Here is a 22,332-nt window from a genome sequence, read left to right as displayed (position 1 = left end):
GTCAAAGGCCTGGAAACGATGCCTTATGAGGAACGGCTAAGGGAGCTGGGCATGTTTAGCCTGTAGAAGAGGAGGTTAAGGGGTGATATGATAGCCATGTTCAAATATATAAAAGGATGTCACATAGAGGAGGGAGAAAGGTTGTTTTCTGCTGCTCCAGAGAAGCGGACACGGAGCAATGGTTCCAAACTACAAGAAAGAAGATTCCACCTAAACATTAGGAAGAACTTCCTGACAGTAAGAGCTGTTCAACAGTGGAATTTGCTGCCAAGGAGTGTGGTGGAGTCTCCTTCTTTGGAGGTCTTTAAGCAGAAGCTTGACAACCATATGTCAGGAGTGCTCTGATGGTGTTTCCTGCTTGGCAGGGGGTTGGACTCAATGGCCCTTGTGGTCTCTTCCAACTCTATGATTCTATGATTCTATGACAAGGACAAAATAAACCCATAACCACCACCCCAAACACATTTAAAAGCTCATAGAATGTTAATCAGCCAAAGGCCTGGTTGAAGAGGAAAGTTTTCCCCGGCACCTAAAGATCATAATGAAGGTGTCAGCTGAATGTCCCTGGGGAGAGCATTCCACAAATGGGGAGCTACTGTGGAAAAGGCCCACTCTCACGTTTCCATCCTCCAGACCTCTTGTGGAAGAGGCCCACGAAGAAGGGCTTTATGATGATCACAGGGTCTGGGTTAGTTCATATGGGCACAGGTGGTCCTTGAGATAATGCCATCCTGAGCCATTGTATCATATTTATGAAATTATAAATATTTATATTTATAATATAAATATATTTTATATATTCCTTTATATTCTCTATACGTACGATTGTGTCGCTACTCACCCTAGTAATAGGGTTGTAAAATTTGCAGATGACACAACCGTGATTGGGCTCATCCCTGAAAGGGAGGGTGAAACGGATTATAGAGATGAGGTGGAGCGGCTGACAGAGTGGTGCAGAGCTAACAACTTGCTCATAAATACAAGGAAGACAAAGGAGCTTGTGGTGGACTTCAGGAGACAGAAGAGCAATGTCCAGCCACTTTTGATTGATGGGGTCTGTGTGGAGAGGGTAACAACGTTCAGATTTTTTGGGCATTGAATTACAAGAGGATCTGTCCTGGAGTGTCAACACAAGGGGGCTTGTGAAGAAGGCGCAGCAGAGACTGTACTTTTTGAGAATTCTAAGGAAAAACCATCTTCCGCAGAAACTGCTGCTTGCCTTCTATCACTGTGCCATTGAGAGCGTGCTCACTTATGGATTATGTGTGTGGTACGGAAGCTGTACTACCCAGGACAGGATGGGGTTGTGCAGAGTTGTTAAGGCAGCAGAGAGCATTGTTGGCTGCCCACTCTCCACCTTAGAGCAGATTTATGCCACAAGGTGTCATAGGAAGTCACTGGACATAGTAAAAGATCCATCGCATCCTGGTCACTGTCTCTTCGAGCTTCTGCCGTCGGGACGGAGATACAGGACGATGAAGACAAGAACGAGCCGTCTTAAGAACAGCTTCTTCTCCAGAGCAATCTCGGCCCTGAATGGGAAGCCTGGACTTTGAAAGTCATCTAATCTTCCTTGCTGTACTATACTGTATTGTTTAATTAGTGTTTTTATGGAGCAGTCAAGTAATTTCGTTGTCCCCGAGAGGGGGCAATGACAATAAAGATATTATTTATTTATTTTATTTATAAGTAATTGTTTTAAACTGTGAAGCACATTGAGTGCTTTGGGTAGAAGAGCGATGTATAAATGTAGTAAGTAAGTAAAATGTACTAGGTATTTTCTGAAAGTTGTCTTCTTTTCCTCCCCTCTTGAAAGGGAATCCTGTTTATCCTGTTACTCCAAGTCCAGAAGACCCTTCAGCTGGTCATATAGCTGGCAAGTGATCTTTTTCTGTTGTGTTTGCATTTTTATAATTTAATGACCCGGTATCCATCATAGGCACAATCCCCATAAATATAGTTAATCTGAGGGTGGGTTTACTCAAGTAGCATATGACTTTTTCTTTCTGAGGCTGGTTTGTATGTGGATATTCATAAAATTGTTAGTATGAATGTGCTTCGTCTTTGGATTAAAACATGTGAGTGCCTTCCTCCTTTGGTTAGTGTCCTTTTCCTCTCTTACTGCCATCTCATTTTCTCCTTCTCTTAATGCCACCCACTTTTCTCCTTTGTTTTTGCCTCATTCTTCTTTTCCATGCCGCACACTGCCCAGAGAGGGACTGATTACTCTGTCTGTCCTCTGGCAGCTTGCTTGACTTCTGTGCTGGGATGAGAGAAAGAGGCTTCAACGCCTCAATCTTATGCATACTTACTCAGGAGCATAATCCCAAGTAAGTATGCATAGGATTGAGGCCTTGAGCTCAGTGGGGCCTTGTCACTTAAATCTAGTGGGGCTTACTTTGAGTAGAAAGGCATGTGTTTAAAGGATTCCTCCAAGGAATCCTAGTTTATAAGGGTGTTGAGGGTTGTTAGAGGATCCCACAGAGAGCTACAATTCCCAGCACCTTTAACAAGCTCCAGTCCCCGGATTTCATTTGACACGGCTGTCAAAATGGTATAGTAAAGGTAAAGGGACCCCTGACCATTAGGTCCAGTCGTGGCCGACTCTGGGGTTGCAGCGCTCATCTCGCTTTATTGGCCAAGGGAGTCATGTGGCCAGCATGACTAAGCTACTTCTGGTGAACCAGAGCAGCGCGCGGAAACGCCGTTTACCTTCCCGCTGGAGTGGTACCTATTTATCTACTTGCACTTTGACGTGCTTTCGAACTGCTAGGTTGGCAGGAGCAGGGACCGAGCAACTGGAGCTCACCCCGTCGTGGGGATTCGAACCGCCGACCTTCTGATCGGCAAGTCCTAGGCTCTGTGGTTTAACCCATAGCGTCACCCGCGTCCCTCAAAATGGTATAAGAGTGCTTTAAATGTATGGTGTGGACATGACCAAAGGCAGACAGTGCATCACAATGATTCACTTCATTCTCCGTTGAGAGAAGGAACCCATGTTTTGCATGCAAAAAGTCCCAGGTTCAAACCCTGGCATTTCCATTAAAAAAAAGAGTCAGGTAGCAGGGTGATGTGAAAGATCTCTGCCTGAGATGCTGGAGAGCCACTACCAATTAGAATAAACAACACTGTGCATAGCTTCTTACATTTGAACAACGCCAACATTTGGAACTGTACGTGCTTGTTTTAAAAGCTTAATAAATACTACTTTTTTAAAAAGAAGAGAAAAATAGGTTTAATACGTGTGTGTATGTCCACTTACAAAGTAAGTTGACTTCTGCTGGTCAAGAATTCATCCATCACAAGACCTGTCTGTTTCTTAGCATTGAAAATCTTTTACTTAGAGCTTCCTGGCTTCCTCAGTTCCTGCAGCTGGAAATCAGCAAGGCAGGGCTTATCCTTTAATAACGTTCTTTAGCAACTAATAGATTTGCTACATTTGAGGGTTTCCTTTGCTTGTTCTGTTAATTCCACGGCGTCATTCTGTCTTTCTGCATTAGGAGGCTGCAAGCCAGGATTTTTTGGGCCACGTTGTCAATGTAAGTTCTACGATTCTGATTCTGCTGACAGATGCCAAAATCAAATGCAATGCAATTTTAATCCCCCCCCATCCAAATACGTTTGAATTTCAAGACTATTAACTTGTTAAAAATGTCCCTAGCTTGCCAGTGCCATGGCTCAGGTGCATTAGGTGATCGTGAATGTGACAGACAAACAGGACAGTGCCAATGCCGTGAAGGATTTCAAGGAATTGCCTGTGATAGCTGTGCTGTAGGCTATTTCCATTACCCTTTCTGTCAAAGTAAGTAATCATGGTTTTGGCTTATTTTTATACGGTATTTGTGTTGTGTTTTTGTTAGCCACCTTGGGAACTTATTAGATCACAGATAGGGGACCTGTGGTCCCCCCAATATTGCCCATAATCTCTGATCCTTGGCCATGCTGCCTGGGGATGATGGGAGTTGGAGTCTAACAACCTCGGGACGGCCACATGTTCCATATCTGTCTTAAAAAAATCAAACAATGAAGAAAAAAATAAATATCACTTCCAACAGGCTTGGGGAAGGAGCATGTTGACCTAGTTATGGAACTTGTGAGTGCTCAGTGCAGTTCAAGTTAATCGGATTTCCACGGTGGCATAAATAATTAGCTTTCTTTAGAATCAACTTTTTTTATGACCTGCATATCAAACTGTGAACTAGCAAATGGTGGGACGGGGGATAATATTCACTACAATCCTGGAGGTAATTTAGCTTCTGACATGTGTGAAGTGTGTTGCTTCTATCAGAATCACTTCTGAGAGTGCCCTGTCTCCCCCTGGCAGTGTGTGAGTGCAATTTAGCTGGCACCCTCCCTGAAATATGTGACTTCCTTGGAAGATGCCTTTGCCGTGTTGGCGTAGATGGCTTTCAGTGCAACGCCTGCCAGCCTGGATACTATTCCTTCCCCTTCTGTCAAGGTAAAATAAACAAATAAATAAATCTAAATGCATTGATCTGGTCAGGGGGACATCAAACTTGAAAATGCATACAGTCGTGTGTTCCTTTTGGATTGCTGATTTAAATTTGTTGAAAGAGCTGAAGGCTGTCCCAGTGTTCTATAAAATGACATGTTGGCTGGGGGTGGGGGGAAAGAGAGATGGGAAAACCCTCTAGGCTGCATCCTTATGTTTTGAGAATTGGGAGGGAAGCATATTGAGATATTAGAAACAGCCTTACACCGAGTAAAGCAGTGGGTCCTTTAGGCTGCAATCCTATACACACCTGGGAGTAAGTCCCACTGAATTCAGTGGGGCTTACTCAATGGGGCTTACTTTTGAATAGAGTTGTATAGGATTGCATTGTTAGGTGCTATCCACTCTCATTGGCAGCCACACTCCAGGGTCTCAGTCAAGGTTCCCCCCAGCATGTCAGCTAAGATCCTGTAACTAAAGAGGCTAGGAGTTGCACCTGGAACTGCAAAGCATGTGTTGTGCCTCAGTACTGTAAGGCTAAGGACCCCTGGATGGTAAAGTCCAGTCAAAAGCGACTATGGTGTTGCGGCGCTCATCTCGCTTTCAGGCCAAGGGAGCCGGCGTTTGTCCACAGACAGTTTTCTGGGTCATGTGGCCAGCATGACTAAACTGCTTCTGGTGCAATGGAACACCGTAATGGAAACCAGAGCTCATGGAAACACTGTTTAGCTTCCCACTGTAGCGGTACCTATTTATCTACTTGCACTGGCATGCTTTCGAACTGCTAGGTTGGGAGGAGCTGGGACAGAGCAACAGGAGCTCAACCCGTTGCGGGGATTCGAACTGCCAACCTTCTGACCCGCAAGCCCAAGAGGCTCAGTGGTTTAGACCACAACACCACCCGCATCCCTCCAAGCAATTACTGTACTATAATTCCTCCCCATACATTATGTGTTGCGGTGTCAAGATGCAATGTGTCACGTGACTGTGTGACAGTTTCTTCTTATCACATGACCCAGTAATTGGAAAGTGATGGAAAATAACGGCTAAATAAAATATAAACAGCACTATGTTCACAGGAGTGCAGAATGCTTGCCCCTTCCTGAATGTGACACTGGAAAATATTATGAACTTTGAAAAAGTTCTCCACTTATTGCAAAATGCTGGATTGAGACGACACAGCAAAAGAGTTTGATATTACTGGACCGGGAAGACATACAAATGATTTAATGAAAACCATAACTTATATCCTTCAGTTGGCATGGAAGAATGTTTCATTGGAAATGAGTCAGTTCATGGCTTTGTTAAGAAAATGTACCTCAAATTGGCTTGGTTGACATGTTGAGCTTTAAAAAGTTGACATGAGGCCCAGGTGAGAGGGGCTCACAAAGGCAGCCAAAGAAAGGAAAACATCTTATGAAAGCTAAATAGATCGGAAGGGAAATGTTAAAATCCCAAATATAAGAGTTGAGATTTATGTGGGAAACATTAAATCCATAGCCATTAAAATTGATGAAAGACTCTCCGTTATATTGATTTAAGTGGAGCCATTTTTATTTGAAAATGCTCAGAAAAGTGATTTGACAGTGCAAGAGCCTTTACTAAAGCACCTGAAGTACTGGGGAGTGGGGGAGGGGGGCGGAATGTTTTCTGTTACATGGAACTAATCAGTGATCCCATTTGCACATAATGTTAAGCAAACCTGCAATAAGAAGATCGTGACCACTTCCTCTACTTTTGCTCCTGCACACATTGCTGTGTGCTAAGTTATGGTTTGGTTTAGCACTTTGTCAAAACCCTGGCCCACGGTTTAGCTTACACCATAAAAAACAAAAAGTTTGTTCTGTGGTTTATTCGGGGGCTAGAAAATCACAAGACCAGGTTTGGGCAGCAACACAACAGCAATTGGGACTGGAGGGCCTATGATCTTCTCACTGGGAGCTTTCATATTTACTTCCTTATGCCAACCCATGGCTGGGCTTAGCCTTATGCCTGAATTAGGCCAGTATGTGATTTTGAGGGCATCCTTTTTTGCAGCAAAAGCCTCCAGCTAAGTAATTATCCATGAGGACCTAATGAGGCTTAGAACATCAGAATTCACCATACAGTCTAATAACGGCCCAGATAATTTGCCACAGTCATGTTCAAGATGGAGCTGAGAAATCTGAACTAAATTCCATATTGAAGCCAAATTCAATAACGATTCTGATATATTTAAAAGGGGATTATGTTACAATGTATTTTAAGAGGCATCTACTTTGCATTCCTGCCCTCCCTCTGGGCGTCTTCAGATAGTAGCTCACAGCTGGAGGTGCATAAAGAACTTTAAAAAAAGTGAAGTGAAGTAGCAACAGTAGTTTGTTAAATCTCATAATGTACCACAAGCCAATGCATATGCATAGTAAATGCATTACTTTTGGCTCTAAGCAGCCATTAATCTGTCAGTTTGCTTTTGCAGAGTTTAGACTGATCAGCATTTTTAAAATGCTCACGGAACGTCAGATGGTTATGTTAATAGCTGACACTGCAAAAAATTAAGGCATATTTAGTAATCGGCTGCTAGGCTCAGGGAATTAGTACTATAAGGGTATCGTCTAGCAATACCACAAACACTTAACTAAGGATAGCTTCATTTCATCCTGCTTGGTCCTCAGGCATGTCAGTTATAAAGTGGACCCCATACATTTTGCTGCCTAAGGGAGAGCAGCACATGTTGCCTACTGCACCCACCTTCCCAAGTCAAAGTTCATAGTACCAAAGCCAGGTCAAGTCGTTTTCATGCCTGAGGCAGAATATCCCACAGCCACCTCTTCCCCTCCCTGTCAGTGAAAATGTGACAACACTAAATTAAATAGCCAATAATTAATTGCTCTTTCATAACATGCGAAACCATCCTCCTGAGGTAGCCACCTCATTCTGCCTAATGCTAGAGCGATCTCTCTAACTTTACAGATAAAAAGGCATAGCGATTATTATTTGGTTATGGTGCATTGGTGTCCACTGGAAAACTTCAGGGTTTGCAGCTTGAAAATAGTTGAATTATTATTTTTTAAATAAATGTTGACACAATTTTAAATATTGACGTGCCAAGAAGAACATATTTTTTTCCTTTCGCTGAAGGTCCTTCCCTCCCTCCCTCCTCCTAACATTAGGATTTTTACTGCCATCTCTTGACATTTGCTTTGGGGGATAAAAATTATGATTAAAATCTGGGGTCCCCTGTGTAGCACCTGTGAGCACCACAGAACCCCAAGACATTCTTCTAGGTACCCTCCAAAACCACCTGTCCCTCTCAATGTTTTTTCAAATAATTTTTGTTTTGGAGGAGTTGCTAGTTTCTTAAAGGCAGGGAGGTCGCCTGCTTTAGCGGGTATAAGTGGGGGGTTTTTTGGGGGGGGGAATTCTGAGCATCACCAGTTTTCCTTCTATGAAATCAGCATTCTATGGTGCCCACAACAATCTTTTAGATTTCCAGATGTGCCCACAGGCCAAAAATGGCCAAGAACTTCTAACTTAAAGAGAACTAACAAACAACAGTGTCATGGTTTCTTATTCTCTCCCCCTTTACAGAATGCAACTGTGATACATCTGGGTCTGTGAGCAACATGTGTGGCTCTTTGGGACATTGTCATTGCTATACAAACTATGCTGGGCCAAAATGCAGCCAGTGTGCTCCTGGCTACTATAGCTATCCCAATTGTTTGCGTAAGTAACCAATCAAGTTTCTTTCTCAGATATGAACTTTGATTTAACAATGTATTACTGTACTTGGAAGCAAAACTGTTTTAGTTTACTACATGTATTTAATAAAAATGATGTCAGGTGACTGACAGGTGGGTTGCCCTGCCCACCTCTCAAAATTCAGCTTGCGATGCTAAGTTCTGATAAGGGATTTGGCCCACGGAGCCAAAAACGTTTCCCTATCCCTACCTATAGAGAGCAGCTGCCACTTAGGACTAAACTGTTTCTAACAGGCATGTGGGTGGGAGGAGCATTTTGAATGGAGGCAAAGGATTATTGCCCCTGTGCCATGAAGTTGATCTTGGTCACCCTCCCACTGTTGCACCAGCTTTTTAATTGTTAAAAAACCAGCTGCACAAGGGGAAGAAGCTAAGTGACAAATTTCAAGTGTAAATTGAACCTCAATTGCATAAAGTACCAGCAGACTGGCTCAATATATTGCAAATGTTTTGTTTGTGTGCCAAGCAACTTTAGCTTGGGTAGAATACACATTTTTGTGACTCTCTGATGGTGATGTTCACTTACCCTTGCTCAACCAGGTGCCCTCAAAGATGTCTTGAACTACTGTTGCCATTAGTCCCAGCCAATATGCTTGGTTGGCCCTGACCCCTGCTTGGGCCTTCTCATTGGCATTTCCCTGGTTGTAGAATGCCCTCTCTGATGAGGTGTGTCTTCCTACCTCATTATCAGCGTTTAGGAGGAATTTAAAAACATTCCTGTTCACCCAGGCACTTGATGACTGAAAGAGACTGTTCCTGGCAACCTTGAAATGATTAGGTGTGAGAATATGTGACTGTTTTAAAATGTTTTTAGATGTCCTTGATGTTTTAATTTATTGATTTTTATTGCACCATTCTGCTGCTTTGTTGTTGGCTGCCAGTGCTGTTTTGAAAGGAAGGGAAGGATAGAGGTGTAGATAATAATATAATAAACATCCAGAGGGAACCAACTTGGCAAAGGCTGCATAACTAAGAACAGTATAGTAGCTGTGCAGCTGACAGAATTCCTGACAACCTACACAGTAAGCAGAGAACATGTTTTCCATGCTCTTTGCTTCAAACAACTCCTGTCCTCAGATTAACTGGGGGGGGGGGAGAGAGAGAGAGAGAGAGGGAGAGGCCTGTATTCAAAATTGCAGATTTCAGCACTGTATTGTTCAATATAGAACTAGCTGCATCTTGATATTTTTTGTGGAAATTAACTTTTCGCAACAAAATTTTTGCAAGATTTGAAAGCGTTTGAGTAGGTGGACTTCAGAAGCTGATGATTTCAGTGTGTTATATTTGTAGAATTCCACCAACTTGTGAGGCCTTTTGTTTTTTGCTCAATGCCCAAAGTGCTTGAATGGAGGCATGAAGACTAGAGGAAAATATGGCTCTTCTCGTTCAGTTGAGGGAGCCTCTGCTCTCTGGCTTGGTGTCCTCAGAGAGATTGCCAACATAGCTAGGGGCTACATGAGGAGAAGGAGGATGAATAAGACCTCTGACCCCAAGTTACATATCTCTCTCCAAAAGGAGATGCATGGAATGTATCAATCTACAAAGAAGCAGCTGCTTGCCAGAGCATGTCTCCAAACTTTTATCCATGTGTGTGTATATGTATGTGTGTAGTAATATGAAACCTGGTGTCCTTATAAAATTAACACCTTTCTTCAGCTTGTCAGTGCTCGGCCCATGGCTCCTACCAGGGCGCATGTGATGCAGTCACAGGCCAGTGTGAGTGTCAACCAGGCTTTACAGGACAACAGTGTCACAGATGTCTCTCAGCAGCCAACAGTTTTCCTCATTGCCAAGGTAATAATTACCAAGACACATTTATTTATGGCAATATTTTAGAAGCAGAAAATTGTATGTGATCAGGGAAGTTGGACAAGATTTGCCCTCATTGTGAGGCTAATTACTTGTTTAGGCTGCCATTGCTAATTGTAAGATGCTTAGATCTTAGAGCTCAGGTGGTGGCAGGTGTCCTGAAGGATGTCATTTGGTGTTTTAGAGGGACAGTTTACTGAGGCAAGGAAGCCATACTACCTTGCCTCAGACATTTGCAAACCATTTTTCAGCTGAAGAGTGGGATAAAAATGTTTTAAATAAATAAGTAAATAAAATTTATTTGAAAATCCCTTTTTAAAGCCATCCAAGTTGCTGCCTCTGATAGGAACAAATTCCATCATTTCACTATGTGCTGTGTGAAGATGTACTTTATCTGTTCTGAATCAACATTCTTCTGCTTCATTCTTCTGTCCACACATTCTAGTGTTAAGAGAGAGGGAGAAAAACTATTCTTTGTCACTTTCTCTATGCCATGCATACTTTTATACACTTCCTTTACATCCCCTCTTACTTGACTTTTAAAATTAAGAAGTTTCAAATGCTATAATCTTGCTTCATCGGAGAAATTCTGCTGTCCTGATGCCACAGGAAAGGAGTTAATGGTTGTTTATAGCTCAATCCTCCATGAATGGAATGTGTCTGGACTTAAGTTTGAGAGATACAAGCACATACATCTCTTTCTGCTTTTCTGTGATCATGAGGTTCCCTCAGTGGCCATGGCCAAGTCAGTCAAAACCAATGACTGGGCAGTGTTATGTATAAAATTAATGGGAAATCTTACTCATGTTATTGGCCTCAGTTAATGTTTTCCATCTCTGTTTGCTACCTCTAAAATGGGACCAACATTGACTACAGGGCCAATGTGAGGATAAAACACTATGCAGTATGTACATAAAAGGAGGTATTTAAATATTATTAAGAATATATCTGAGAGAAACTGTCAATGTTTGTTGTGAGGCTCAGTGCATAGTGAAATAACCAGAGAATACTTTCTTCACTTTAAAAGTGCTATATGGATTGTTGAAAATAAATAGCTTTAAAATAATGGGTTTTTTATTTTTAAAAATGTAAACAGGAAACAGCAACGAATGTGACCCAGCAGGAACCATGGATTCTTATTCTGTAAGTATTACATAATAGAATTGTATTACATAATAGAATTGTCATTCAAAGGCCATAATTCATTGAACTTTCATTTTCATAACAGTGGATTTATATGAGAAAGAAACAAATAGCTGGCAACACATTAGCACCTATCCTGCTAAATAACCTGACTGTGGCATCTACAATTATAACACAAGGCCACATTGCTAGGGCTTGAATGACTGGTTCTCCACCCTTTTCTGTTGCTAGTTAATGGGCATGGGGCAAGTTGTCCTCACAGGCACTGTAGCCCCAGGGAGGAGACTCCAGTAAGTGACTTTTAGATAAGGAACTTAGTTCATAAGCGTAGGAGAAATGGAATGTTTGTCATATCTCCTAATATCAAATGTGTGAATATTATTACTTGTGAGATTTGATGACAATATACATACATAATAGGGAAATGTTCTGTAGTGAATTTGCCTCTGTTCTGCTCAAGTCCCATTAGTTCATTGAGGAAAGAGGTGTAAGACTGTTCCCCACTCAAACAGGCTTTTGATAATCTTTTATTTGTGTGTGTGTGTGTATGTGTGTTTTTATTGATCCATAACTTAATGTAAATTGTCCAGTGGACTTTATTGATGGGCTGTATAAACATATTAATTTAAAAAGCATGAAGAAATCCAACACATTTTCTAAGGGTACATCTGCAAGTTGGAAGGATGCAACTGTGAGTTGGCCGGGGGGTGGGGCTTTCTCAGAGTTTGGATAGGTTCCTTCAGCTCCTCCAGTCACATTTTGAGCCATGCAAGGATCCAAACTAGTATAGTCTAGCGGCTACAGATCATTGTATTGGGGTTGTATTGGGTGGAACGTCCCATTAGTGCAAGTGTTGCAGCTTGCCAGATGAAACAATCTCCCCTCTCCTCTCCCTGTAGGCTGCCTCTGGGGGTTCTCCAAGCCAATTTCAGGGGCTGCAGGGGAAGGAGAGGGGGGAAATCCTGTTGTATGAGCAGAAGCCCTTGTGCAGGACTTCTGCTGATGGAACTCGTTAGGTGAATTCTGCTCATTGTGTATCTTCAGACAACTTACTAACTCTAAGTCTGGATTCTCCATCTGTAAAACTGTTCTCCATCTCCCATTTCCTATGTGTATTTCAGAGCTGTATACTAGTTTCTCAAGACCCTTAGCTCCCTGTCATGACATATGCATTATTCCCTTTGTCCATTAGGACGATTGCCGGTGTCTGCAAAATGTAGAAGGTCCAACCTGTAGCATTTGCAAACCACTTTACTGGCATCTGGCCAGAGAAAACCCATATGGATGCATAGGTAAGGCTGTGTTGATACTCAACCAGTGCTTTTTTTCTGGGGGTACGCAGGGGTACGCACACCCCTAAACGTTTTGTGAATCTAAGTTTGGCCTCATTGAGGGGCACTTTTTCAATATGAGTAGGAAAATGAGAGTACTTCTAAACATTTTTTTAAAGAAACAAGCACTGTACACACCTCATGTTATATTATAAAAATAAAGCCTGTGGTTTTTCCTGTTCTCAGCCCAGTCCAGGTCCTCCAGACCTGCCACTATTATCTTTTATTCAGCAACCCTAAGAAAATGATAGTACCTGTACACATTTGAGGTTCCAAAGGGGCTTCACTGACTGACACGGATGTGGACATTGTTGCGAAGGCCTTCACTGTGCAGTCTTAAACCACTGACTTTGGATTCAGCTGCCTTGTATATTGCAGAAGGTTTTGTGCTCTCTTTTAGTGAAAGCACAATTCTCACAGGCTGAGAGTATCAAACAAACCAGTATTCTTGCAGTTGCTTAAAAAACACCAAAAACACCACTCTGTTTCCCATTAGTAACACAGATGCCTAATGATGCATAGCCAAATTCTGTTCTGCAGAATCACTTGATGTAAATTTAGCAGAGTTAGGCAACATACACTTGCAAAACTCATATAGCAGCCTTTTGGGGCCCGGGATTATCATGAAAATGACACAGAATAAAGGGCTTAAGCCTCTTTTCCTATACACTACAGTCTTGATCTGGATCAGGGTCATCTACAGCTGCTATTTAAAAATAAAATTAGAAATACACAAATGCAAGCATGCTTTTGCAGCACATTCCTGTAAATATTTACTCAGAAGTAAGTCCTCTTAAGTTCAATGAGACTTAACTCCCAGGTTCAAGGTCTATAGAATTGCACCCTCAATATAGTGTTTGATTTGGCACAGAGTGAGGCCTTTTTGCTTGGAGAAAATTGTTTATTTACTTGTCCAAGAAGCCTCCTGTTGGTAGTTTTCTGGAAAACACCTGCCTTTTTCATGGACTGCCTAGAGTTATGTTGAGATGCAGAACATGGAAAATAAGTACAACAATAACTGGAAGCATTTTCAAAATGTTCAGCAATGCCCAAAGTGTATCTGATAGGTCTAGTCTTTAGACAGCTTGCTGTGTGAAAAGGAGTCTTAAAATAGCTTTCCCCCCAAAGAACATTCATGTCACTTTAATGGTAATGTGCCTCCACCAATGTAGCAAAAGATATAGGAATTATTAGTACTGAATTCCACTTACATGGTAATGTGGCAAGGTCAGCAAAGATTCCCTGGAGAGTGGTTGTGATGGTAAGGTTTTCATAGCCCCAGGAGAATTACTGAGGAAGATAACAGATAGTCAACCTAGCAGGAACACATGCAAGATACTTACCCCCCAGAATTTCTATGTTTGGGGGAAATCAGGAGCATATCTCTGTCTCATGTGTACCTCCTCCATCATGAACTTAATACCTGAAATGGAACAGCCCACATTTATTTTAAAGTGGAATCTCCCTGTCTGTGTAATCCTGGCCTTGTTTTCATTAAGGGTCTGGGTTGTGAAATCAGAGGGAGCTTCCACTCAAACAGATACTATCTCCTAGTTCAGGAGTTTTGCTCACCAGATGGGGCTGGAGAAGGGAGACAGGCTCATTTCACCACAGGTAGACATTCCAAGTTAGAGTATTATATGAACCCTAAGTCTTTCTGGATTTTGGTCTTATAATTTAAAAGGCAGAGAGTTTCTTTAGGGATGCCTGTTGTCTAGCCCTTATCCAGCAGATGTCAATCATATAAAGGGTTCTAAGAAAATGGGTTTCAGGTGGATATGTTTGCCTTTACAGAGTGCCAGTGTGAGGCATCTGGAACACTGAGTGGAGTCAGAGAGTGTCGGCAGGTAAAAATATTCAGTTTTCACTTATGTGTTATTCAACTTCTTTGGCTGAATAAATCCATATCAAGCACCAGCTCTCACAGTGGTCTACAGCCCCAAATGTGTGGGTGGGAAAGGACCTTGGCATCCCAATATTCTTTGTTGCTTGGGTGCAAGTCTTGCTTTTTAGGCCCAATTTAAAGCTTTGCTTTTCATCTTTCTTAGTCCTTTGTGACATGCATGAATGTCCCCTCCAGGTGAGGTACTACAAATGACAATGAGTGAAAAAGCCTTCTCAGTAGTGACTCCCTAGTTTGTGGAATGCCTGCCCCAGAGAGACCCACCTAGCACCTACCCTAATGTGTTTTCATTGACAGGCAAACAGGATGACAACCTAGTTTTAGCTCAGCGAATTTTATTTCTCCACTTCCTCTTTTAAAACTGGTTTGATTCTGTGCATTTTTATCCCTCTCTCTGTTTATCCCTTTCTCTACATTTTGATCTGCTGTGTTTTATTTGTTGGCTTACATTGTAATCTTTTTATTTTTGAATTTTTGGTCTACATTGTAAGCCTGCTAGAGAAGCTTTGTTATTAGGCAATCTAAAAATAGCCCACCTAAACAAATAAATACAATACTGAGTTAAATAGGAACTAAAAAGGTAAAGGTAAAGGTACCCCTGCCCGTTCGGGTCAGTCTTGCCAGACTCTAGGGTTGTGCGCCCATCTCACTTAAGAGGCCGGGGGCCAGCGCTGTCTGGAGACACTTCCGGGTCACGTGGCCAGCGTGACGAAGCTGCTCTGGCGAGCCAGCACCAGCGCAGCACACGGAAATGCCGTTTACCTTCCCGCTATAAAGCAGTACCTATTTATCTACTTGCACTTGGGGGTGCTTTCGAACTGCTAGGTGGGCAGGAGCTGGGACCGAGCAATGGGAGCTCACCCCGCCACGGGGATTCAAACCGCCGACCATGCGATTGGCAAGCCCTAGTTTTACCCACAGCGCCACCCGCGTCCCCATGGGAACTACTCCCATGTAAATGTTCATATCTGTATCCCAAGTAGCTTGCTTAGCAAGTTGGTGTCAGGTTTAGCTAATTTTTATAAATGAGCTCCCTCACCCTGCCAAAGTTACCCATGACTGGCTGACTTCAAATCTGGCAAATCACAGGAGGAACTTCCCACTCTAGGCTTCTATTAGAACAGGGCCCCACAGATATTATTGGGCTCCATCCCTATCCATGACAGTGCTGGCTGGGAATGCTGGGATTTGGAGTCCAACAGTGGCTCAAGGACCCCATCTCTAGACTAGAACCTGGGAGATAATTCCACATAAGGCTATCCTGCAGAAGTGGGACATTTGGCTTCTTTCCTTTCCTATATTGTTATCTCTTTGTTTGCAAACCAGCTCCCACCTAATGCCACAACCACCCATTCATGCCTATTTAAAAATATTTTAGGTCATTACTAAAGACTCTTTTGAAATAAGAAATGTATCAAAAGAAAACTTGAAAGCTTCTCCACTCCCTTCCCCTTATAGGTGGATGGTGAATGTTACTGCAAGCCTAACGTTTGTGGAGATTCGTGTGATACTTGTGAAGATGGTTATTATGGGCTAGAAGACAATAATTATTTTGGATGTCAAGGTACAGTGTGGTTTAATTACTACAGGACATGTTTCTGAAAAATATAGTCTTCAAATCACTTCTACATAACATATTTGCATATGAACATTTATTATTGTTTCTTACCAATGTGAGCCTTCTGTTTAAATTTTGGTAAGTGACAGTGGGCAAGTTTTCAGTATTAAATATCTGCTTCCTTCAACACAGATCGCTCTTTCAACTGATGGCCTTAAGCTGTGTTCACACTCCTGATTACTGCGCACTTACTGTGTTGCCAGTGCGGAGTTTTTGAGAGTCAGTGTGGTGTAGTGGTTAGCGACCCAGACTTGGGAGACCAAGGTTCTAGTCCCCCCAGAATCTTGAAGCTCACTTCATATCCTCAAGCCAGTCATAGTCTCTCAGTCTAACCTTCTTCACAGGGTTGTTGTGAGGATAAAATGGAGGATGGAGAACTATGTCAGCTACCTTGAGCTGCTTGGAAGAAAGGTGGGATATAAATAGAAAACAGACTACTGTTTTAATGAGTCCCTGCTTATCTCATTCTGTTTATGCTACCCTTTCCCTTCAGAAACAGGGACTTATTCCAGCAGTGACCTACAGTAAAACAGCCATAGTAGTTGGGGCAATGTCAGTTCTTCCTCCTCTGCTCTTTCCTAGCTCTTGATTTGTGTGTGAGAGATGGAGAGGTGACTTTGGATCTGTACAGGTACTTTGTTGAGCATCTGCTGTGATGACTCTGGGGCTGTGCCAGCCGACTGCAGGAAGTCATACATATACATTTTTGAGAATTGATCTTGAGCATAAACAATGCGGCACTAAAGTCATTTACGGAAAGGCAGAGAGTGTTCTTTCCATCTCTTTATCCCAGAAAACCTACAAATCTTTCTTCTGGCATCATATATTTTTGCTTAAAAAGTTTGGTTCTTTCCTTTACTCGCAGGGTGCAAATGTGACGTGGGAGGGGCCATAAGCCGTGTGTGTGATGATCTGTCGGGTGATTGCCAGTGCAGAAGGCACATGGTTGGAAAATCCTGCAATGAGTAAGTAAGATGGAAAAGTGAAGCTTAGGCACCAGTAAATCCAATAATAATAATAATTTATTATTTATACTCCGCCCATCTGGCTGGGTTTCCGCAGCCACTCTGGGTGGCTTCCAATCAAATATTAAAAACACAATACAGCATCAAAACTTCCTTAAGATTTTGTGCTGATTCATCAACACTTGATTGGTAATCTGGTATTAACCAGCTGCTTTCAACAGTGGGTGCCAAGTTCTGCGTGGGTGCTCTTTGTGACTTCACCTTGGTAGTAGTATAGAGAGGATTCGTTTAGCCATCTCCCTCCTTAACTTATGCCATGTGGTCTAATCCAGCAGGCCGGTTCTTAAGTGTTATGTCTCTTTTTCATATGTAGCAAATGAAACATTTTTAGAAAACAAAAGCATTGCCTGCCATTTCATTTTTGTATTTATGAAAGGCCTGAAAAGGACTACTACTTACCTGATTTACATCACATGAAGTTTGAAGTTGAAGATGGTACATCTCCTAATGGAAGAGGAATCCGGTTTGGTTATGATCTTCAAGAATTTCCTGGCTTTAGCTGGCGAGGTTATGCACAGATGTCCTCAGTACAAGTATGTATTTAACTGACCAGATGTTACTTTGTGAAATAACCTTGGGAAGAAGATGTGAGTTCATTTCCTTGGTCCTGCTGGATTATAGAAGAGGCCAGAAGAAGTGAATCCCACATATACTTAAACTTCTTTTCTTTTTTAAAAGTTTATAATGGGTGTGAAGGAAACATTCTTCAGCCTGTGGGGAGATCTTCTAAGTGGTGACTCCACATGCCCTCTTGCATTTTCTGCAGCAGTTTATTATTTTTATTTATTTGTTGCATTTATATCTCAACTTTTTCTCCATGGGGCTCCAGGTGGCTTACATAGTTCATTTAATTCTCACAACAACCCAGTAAAGTAGGTTAGGCTGAGGGGTTGTGACTGGCCACCAAGGTCACCCAGGGAGTTTCATGGCCAAGTGGAGAATCGAACCCTGGTCTCCCAGGTCCTAGTCCAACACTCTAACCACTACACCACCACTGGCTCCAGTCTGCCATGTGATTCCTTCCAGTCACTTGGAAATATAGCCACACCAGGGACATATGCTTCCAGGAAATCCACTGTAGTTGTAGAAACTCCCCATGTGATTGAGATGACCCATATAGGAAGTTTTCCTAGATGTAATAGCTGGAGTTGTGAGGCAGAAGTGAATATTTTTAGACGTGCCCTAAGCTTGTTACAATTGAGTAGGAACATAGGAAGCTGCCTTATACTGTCAGGCCAGTATGTGGGCTGGATGAGGTAACTGTTAGGTGGATTTGTAGCTCGTTGACTGGCCAAACCCAAAGAGTCCTCACTAATGTTCCTTATTATCATGGGAAAAAGTAACAAGTTGGGTGCCACAGGGTTCTCTCCTGGACCCACTGTTGTTCAATTATACATGACTTAGATGAAGGAATTCAGGGGATGATACCAAACTGGGAAGGGTAGCTAATGCTGCAGAAGACAGAATCAAGATTCCAGATGACATTAACAGATTGGAGAACTGGGCCCAAACTAACAAAATGAATTTCAATAAGGACAAATGTCAGATTCGATACTTAGGCAGGAAGAACCACCTGCATAAATATAAGATGGGGGACACCCGGCTTGCCGGTGATACATGTGAAAAGGATCGAGGGGTCTTAGTGGACCACAAGCTTAACATCAGTCAAAAGTGTGATGTAGCAGCAGCAGAAAAAAGCTAATGCTATTCTGGGCTGCATCAACAGAAGTATAGTGTTCCAATCAAGGGAAGTCATAGTACCACTCTTATTCTGCTTTGGTCAAACAATACCAGGAGTGCTGTGTCCAATTCTGCGCACCACAGTTTAAGGATATTGACAAGCTAGAACGTGTAGAGGAGAGTAACCAAGATGATTAAGGGTCTAGAAACCAAGCCTTATGAGGAACAGTTGAGGGAGTTGGGCATGTTTAGCCTGGAGAAGAGGAGGCTGAGAGGAGATATGATAGCCATCTTCAAATATCTAAAGGGCTGTGACATGGAAGATGGAGCGAGCTTGTTTTCTCCTGCTCTGGAAGGTAGGACCTGAATCAATAGTTTTAAGTTACAAGAAAGAAGATTCTGAATAAACATCAGGAATAACTTTCTGGCAGTAAAAGCTGTTCAACAGTGAACCAGACTTGCTTGGAAGGTGTTGGACTCTCCTTCCTTGGAGGTTTTTAAGCAGAAGTTGAATGGCCATCTGTTCATGGATGCTTTAGCTGAGATTCCTACATTGCAGGGGTTGGAGTAGATGACCCTCAAGGTCCCTTCCAACTCTCCAGTTTTATGATTCTGTGATTCTCAATTTGTGAGCGTTACAGAAAAAATTGGAGGAATGTATTCAGTAAGTGCTGTCTTGGCTTCTTTTTGGAGAATATGTTTTATTTCATCAACTGATGCTTGTTCATCCTTGGGGACGCGTTCAGAGAGATTGTTGGAGTAGCATCATATATAATGGATTCCTTCTGGTTAATCTTCATTCATTTGTATACCTTACTCCTCTTAATCTAGGGTTTTCCCTTAGGGTTATTCTTTCAAATTCTGTTAACCGTGTCAGAATTTTACAAGGGTAAAATATAAATTTATGAACTGCAACTTCTCCATTGCCATTTCCCCCCTCTGCTTTTCCTAGCCTTCAGAAACAGAACATGCTCTTAAGAAACCTGGATCAGCCCCCAGAATATGCCTAGTTAAGATGATCCAGAGAAGAACATTTTTGGCTTTTTTATACTAATTTTAGATAGTAGAGCAGCTCAGCATTTCCTCTTTTGTTCCCATTAAGTCAACTTCATTTTTGAAGCTTTTGTTAGAGGAGGAAGGGAAGCAATGCTGACACCCCCACACCAAACCTCTCTCCTCCTTCTCCTTGCTGCAGTGATTCTGTAGTTGGTGATCACTGATGAAAAACCAATAGGAGATGCATAGAAAAGGGGTGAGGAAGAATAATCAAACCAAGTAAGTTCAATAATGCATAGAACTCTAGGCATATACCAAATGAGCTTCAGTCATCTGGTTTCAAACCTTTCCATTGCATCGTTGACATCCAGTTGGATTCTCTAGGTAGTAGTTACTTGGCAACCCTAAAGTTAATACATGGAAAACCTTCATCTCAAATGCCAAGTTAAAATAGATTGGAGAAGTGCAAGGTACATCATCCATGATTTAACATTAGCACACATCTTTTAACACAGTTCTTATCCTTAAGCCATGCCACATGGACACCACAGTACTATGTCAGCTTAACAGAGCAATGATATGCATGTCTTCTCAAAAACACAGGAGCAGACAATACAGGTAAGTGTGTATAAGAGTGCAACCGTAAAAATACGGCCCATAGTACAGCCAAAACTTGTTATCCTTCCGAATTCATCAGGACATCATTTACAGTGAGGATCAGTAAGAAGAGAACTGCTTTAGACCTGTGTTTCATCCAAACCCACCATAACTTTTTTGATTGCCGTGTTACATTTGCTAAATGTTTCTAGACATTTTCTGCCTTTTGGGTGGTAGTATTAAAATAATATGCTTTCCTGTCCTCTTCTTTGCTTCTTTTTTCCCCAGCCAGAGGTGGTAGTACCTGTCACTGTGGCTTCTCCTAAGCTCTTCCACCTAGCACTGCACTATGTCACCTTGGTTTCAAAAAGCTGTAGAGGGAGGATCTCAATTGCTGAGGGGAAACATTTTGGCCCTAATAACACTTGTAAGTGAATTACGTTTCTTGCTAGGTTTGCCTGTCTTTCTCTTCCTTATGCCAGAAAATGCTTTTCCTTCCGCATAAATGTCTCTGTCTATATGCGTGGTACTTGTTATTCTTATTTTTTCCCCTGTAGGAATTGTGTAATTTGCTTGCACAGCTTCTGAAGATTTATCCTTTTGGTACTTTATGGCTTTTTCCTCCTTGTTTATTAACCTCCCATTTTACAGAATGAAGTAAGGATAACTCTGAACGTGAAGAAATCAAACCTCCGTTTATTTCGTGTTATCTTGAGGTATATTAATCCTGGAACTGCTGCGGTATCTGGCCACATAATCGCTTATTCTCGGCTTCGTAAAGGTAGGTAGAGCAAAATGGCAGCGGAACTCAGCAGGTAGTTGCAAAGTGTCTTCATGCCCTGAATTCAGTTGAACTAAATGCTTCTTTTATGCCATGCCCACGTGCCCACCCTACATGTTGTCTGGTGTGGGGTGAGTAAAGGCGGGGCTTCAAAGGAGCAAGCAGGAGCTTAAAGTGGTCTCCTTGTTGTTCCTTCATTGGAACAAGGCACACTCTTGCCTGCCCATCAGCTGATGGGTGCTTGGAATATGCCTTGCTCAAGGAGGGCGAAGCGCTTTCCCCTAACATTGCTGCTCTTTGAAGTAGCCGCTTTCCAACTTCTGAAATTGGAAGTTGAAGGGAACAGCGCAAGGAGGCTTGCAAAGGGCTCCATTTGGCTGAGCATACCTGGTCCCTCCTTTTGGAAGCACTGGACGCACATAGGCAGCTGATGCTTCCGAAAAGCACTCCCACCCCTTGCCCGTCAGGTGATTGGAGGGGACAAAACCAGCAGTCTTTTCAAAGGGCTGTCAGACAGCCCCCCTAGTCATGATTGAGCTTCCAGAGGGTTTCAGCTACAAGTCTATCAAGGGTTTCAGCTACAAGTCTGTCAAAAAGCACTACCTCTGGTGCTAGACTTAAAAACAAGTTGTTGTTGTTGTTTAGTCGTTTAGTCGTGTCCAACTCTTCGTGACCCCATGGACCAGAGCACATCAGGCACTCCTGTCTTCCACTGCCTCCCGCAGTTTGGTCAAACTCATGTTGGTAGCTTCAAGAACACTGTCCAACCATCTTGTCCCCTGTCGTCCCCTTCTCCTTGTGCCCTCCATCTTTCCCAACATCAGGGTCCTTTGCAGGGAGTCTTCTCTTCTCATGAGGTGGCCAAAGTATTGGAGCCTCAGCTTCATGATCTGTCCTTCCAGTGAGCACTCAGGGCAGATTTCCTTAAGAATGGAGAGGTTTGATCTTCTTGCAGTCCATGGGACTCTCAAGAGTCTCCTCCAGCACCATAATTCAAAAGTATCAATTCTTCGGCGATCAGCCTTCTTTATGGTCCAGCTCTCACTTCCATATAGTAGGTTCCTTAAAAAAATACATAAGCCAACGTTCATTGAAAATGTTAGCTTATTAATAGCTTGCTTGTCACTTTTAGTTCTTCTGACAGATATTTCCCAGGGTGGTTTCATGGAGGGCAGCCTGTTACAGAATGTGGATCGCATATATCGTGGGATTTGGCTGGATCTTAATCTCATACCTCATGCAGTCTATTGCAGTGC

The 22,332-nt window shown here is 42.5% G+C and overlaps 1 protein-coding gene across 1 annotated transcript in view; it reads left to right on the top strand.

Annotated features, from left to right (window-relative positions):
• LAMA3 (laminin subunit alpha 3) overlaps nucleotides 1-22,332 on the top strand; it is a 132,604-nt gene that overhangs the window by 33,282 nt on the left and 76,990 nt on the right. The window contains exons 11-23 of the mRNA XM_053396385.1: nucleotides 1,817-1,876; nucleotides 3,501-3,539; nucleotides 3,662-3,802; nucleotides 4,325-4,459; nucleotides 8,024-8,158; nucleotides 9,850-9,987; nucleotides 11,099-11,145; nucleotides 12,338-12,437; nucleotides 14,271-14,323; nucleotides 15,838-15,943; nucleotides 16,863-16,962; nucleotides 17,399-17,555; nucleotides 20,947-21,076. Of these exons, the coding sequence (XP_053252360.1) occupies nucleotides 1,817-1,876; nucleotides 3,501-3,539; nucleotides 3,662-3,802; nucleotides 4,325-4,459; nucleotides 8,024-8,158; nucleotides 9,850-9,987; nucleotides 11,099-11,145; nucleotides 12,338-12,437; nucleotides 14,271-14,323; nucleotides 15,838-15,943; nucleotides 16,863-16,962; nucleotides 17,399-17,555; nucleotides 20,947-21,076 (1,341 nt within the window). The remainder of the gene's footprint in view (nucleotides 1-1,816; nucleotides 1,877-3,500; nucleotides 3,540-3,661; nucleotides 3,803-4,324; nucleotides 4,460-8,023; nucleotides 8,159-9,849; nucleotides 9,988-11,098; nucleotides 11,146-12,337; nucleotides 12,438-14,270; nucleotides 14,324-15,837; nucleotides 15,944-16,862; nucleotides 16,963-17,398; nucleotides 17,556-20,946; nucleotides 21,077-22,332) is intronic.

This window comes from Podarcis raffonei, chromosome 7 (genome assembly GCF_027172205.1).
Source record: "Podarcis raffonei isolate rPodRaf1 chromosome 7, rPodRaf1.pri, whole genome shotgun sequence".
In the NCBI taxonomy this organism is placed as follows: Eukaryota; Metazoa; Chordata; class Lepidosauria; order Squamata; family Lacertidae; genus Podarcis; species Podarcis raffonei.
The sequence above is the reverse complement of the archived record's forward strand: the minus strand, read 5'-3'. Positions and strand labels throughout refer to the sequence as shown.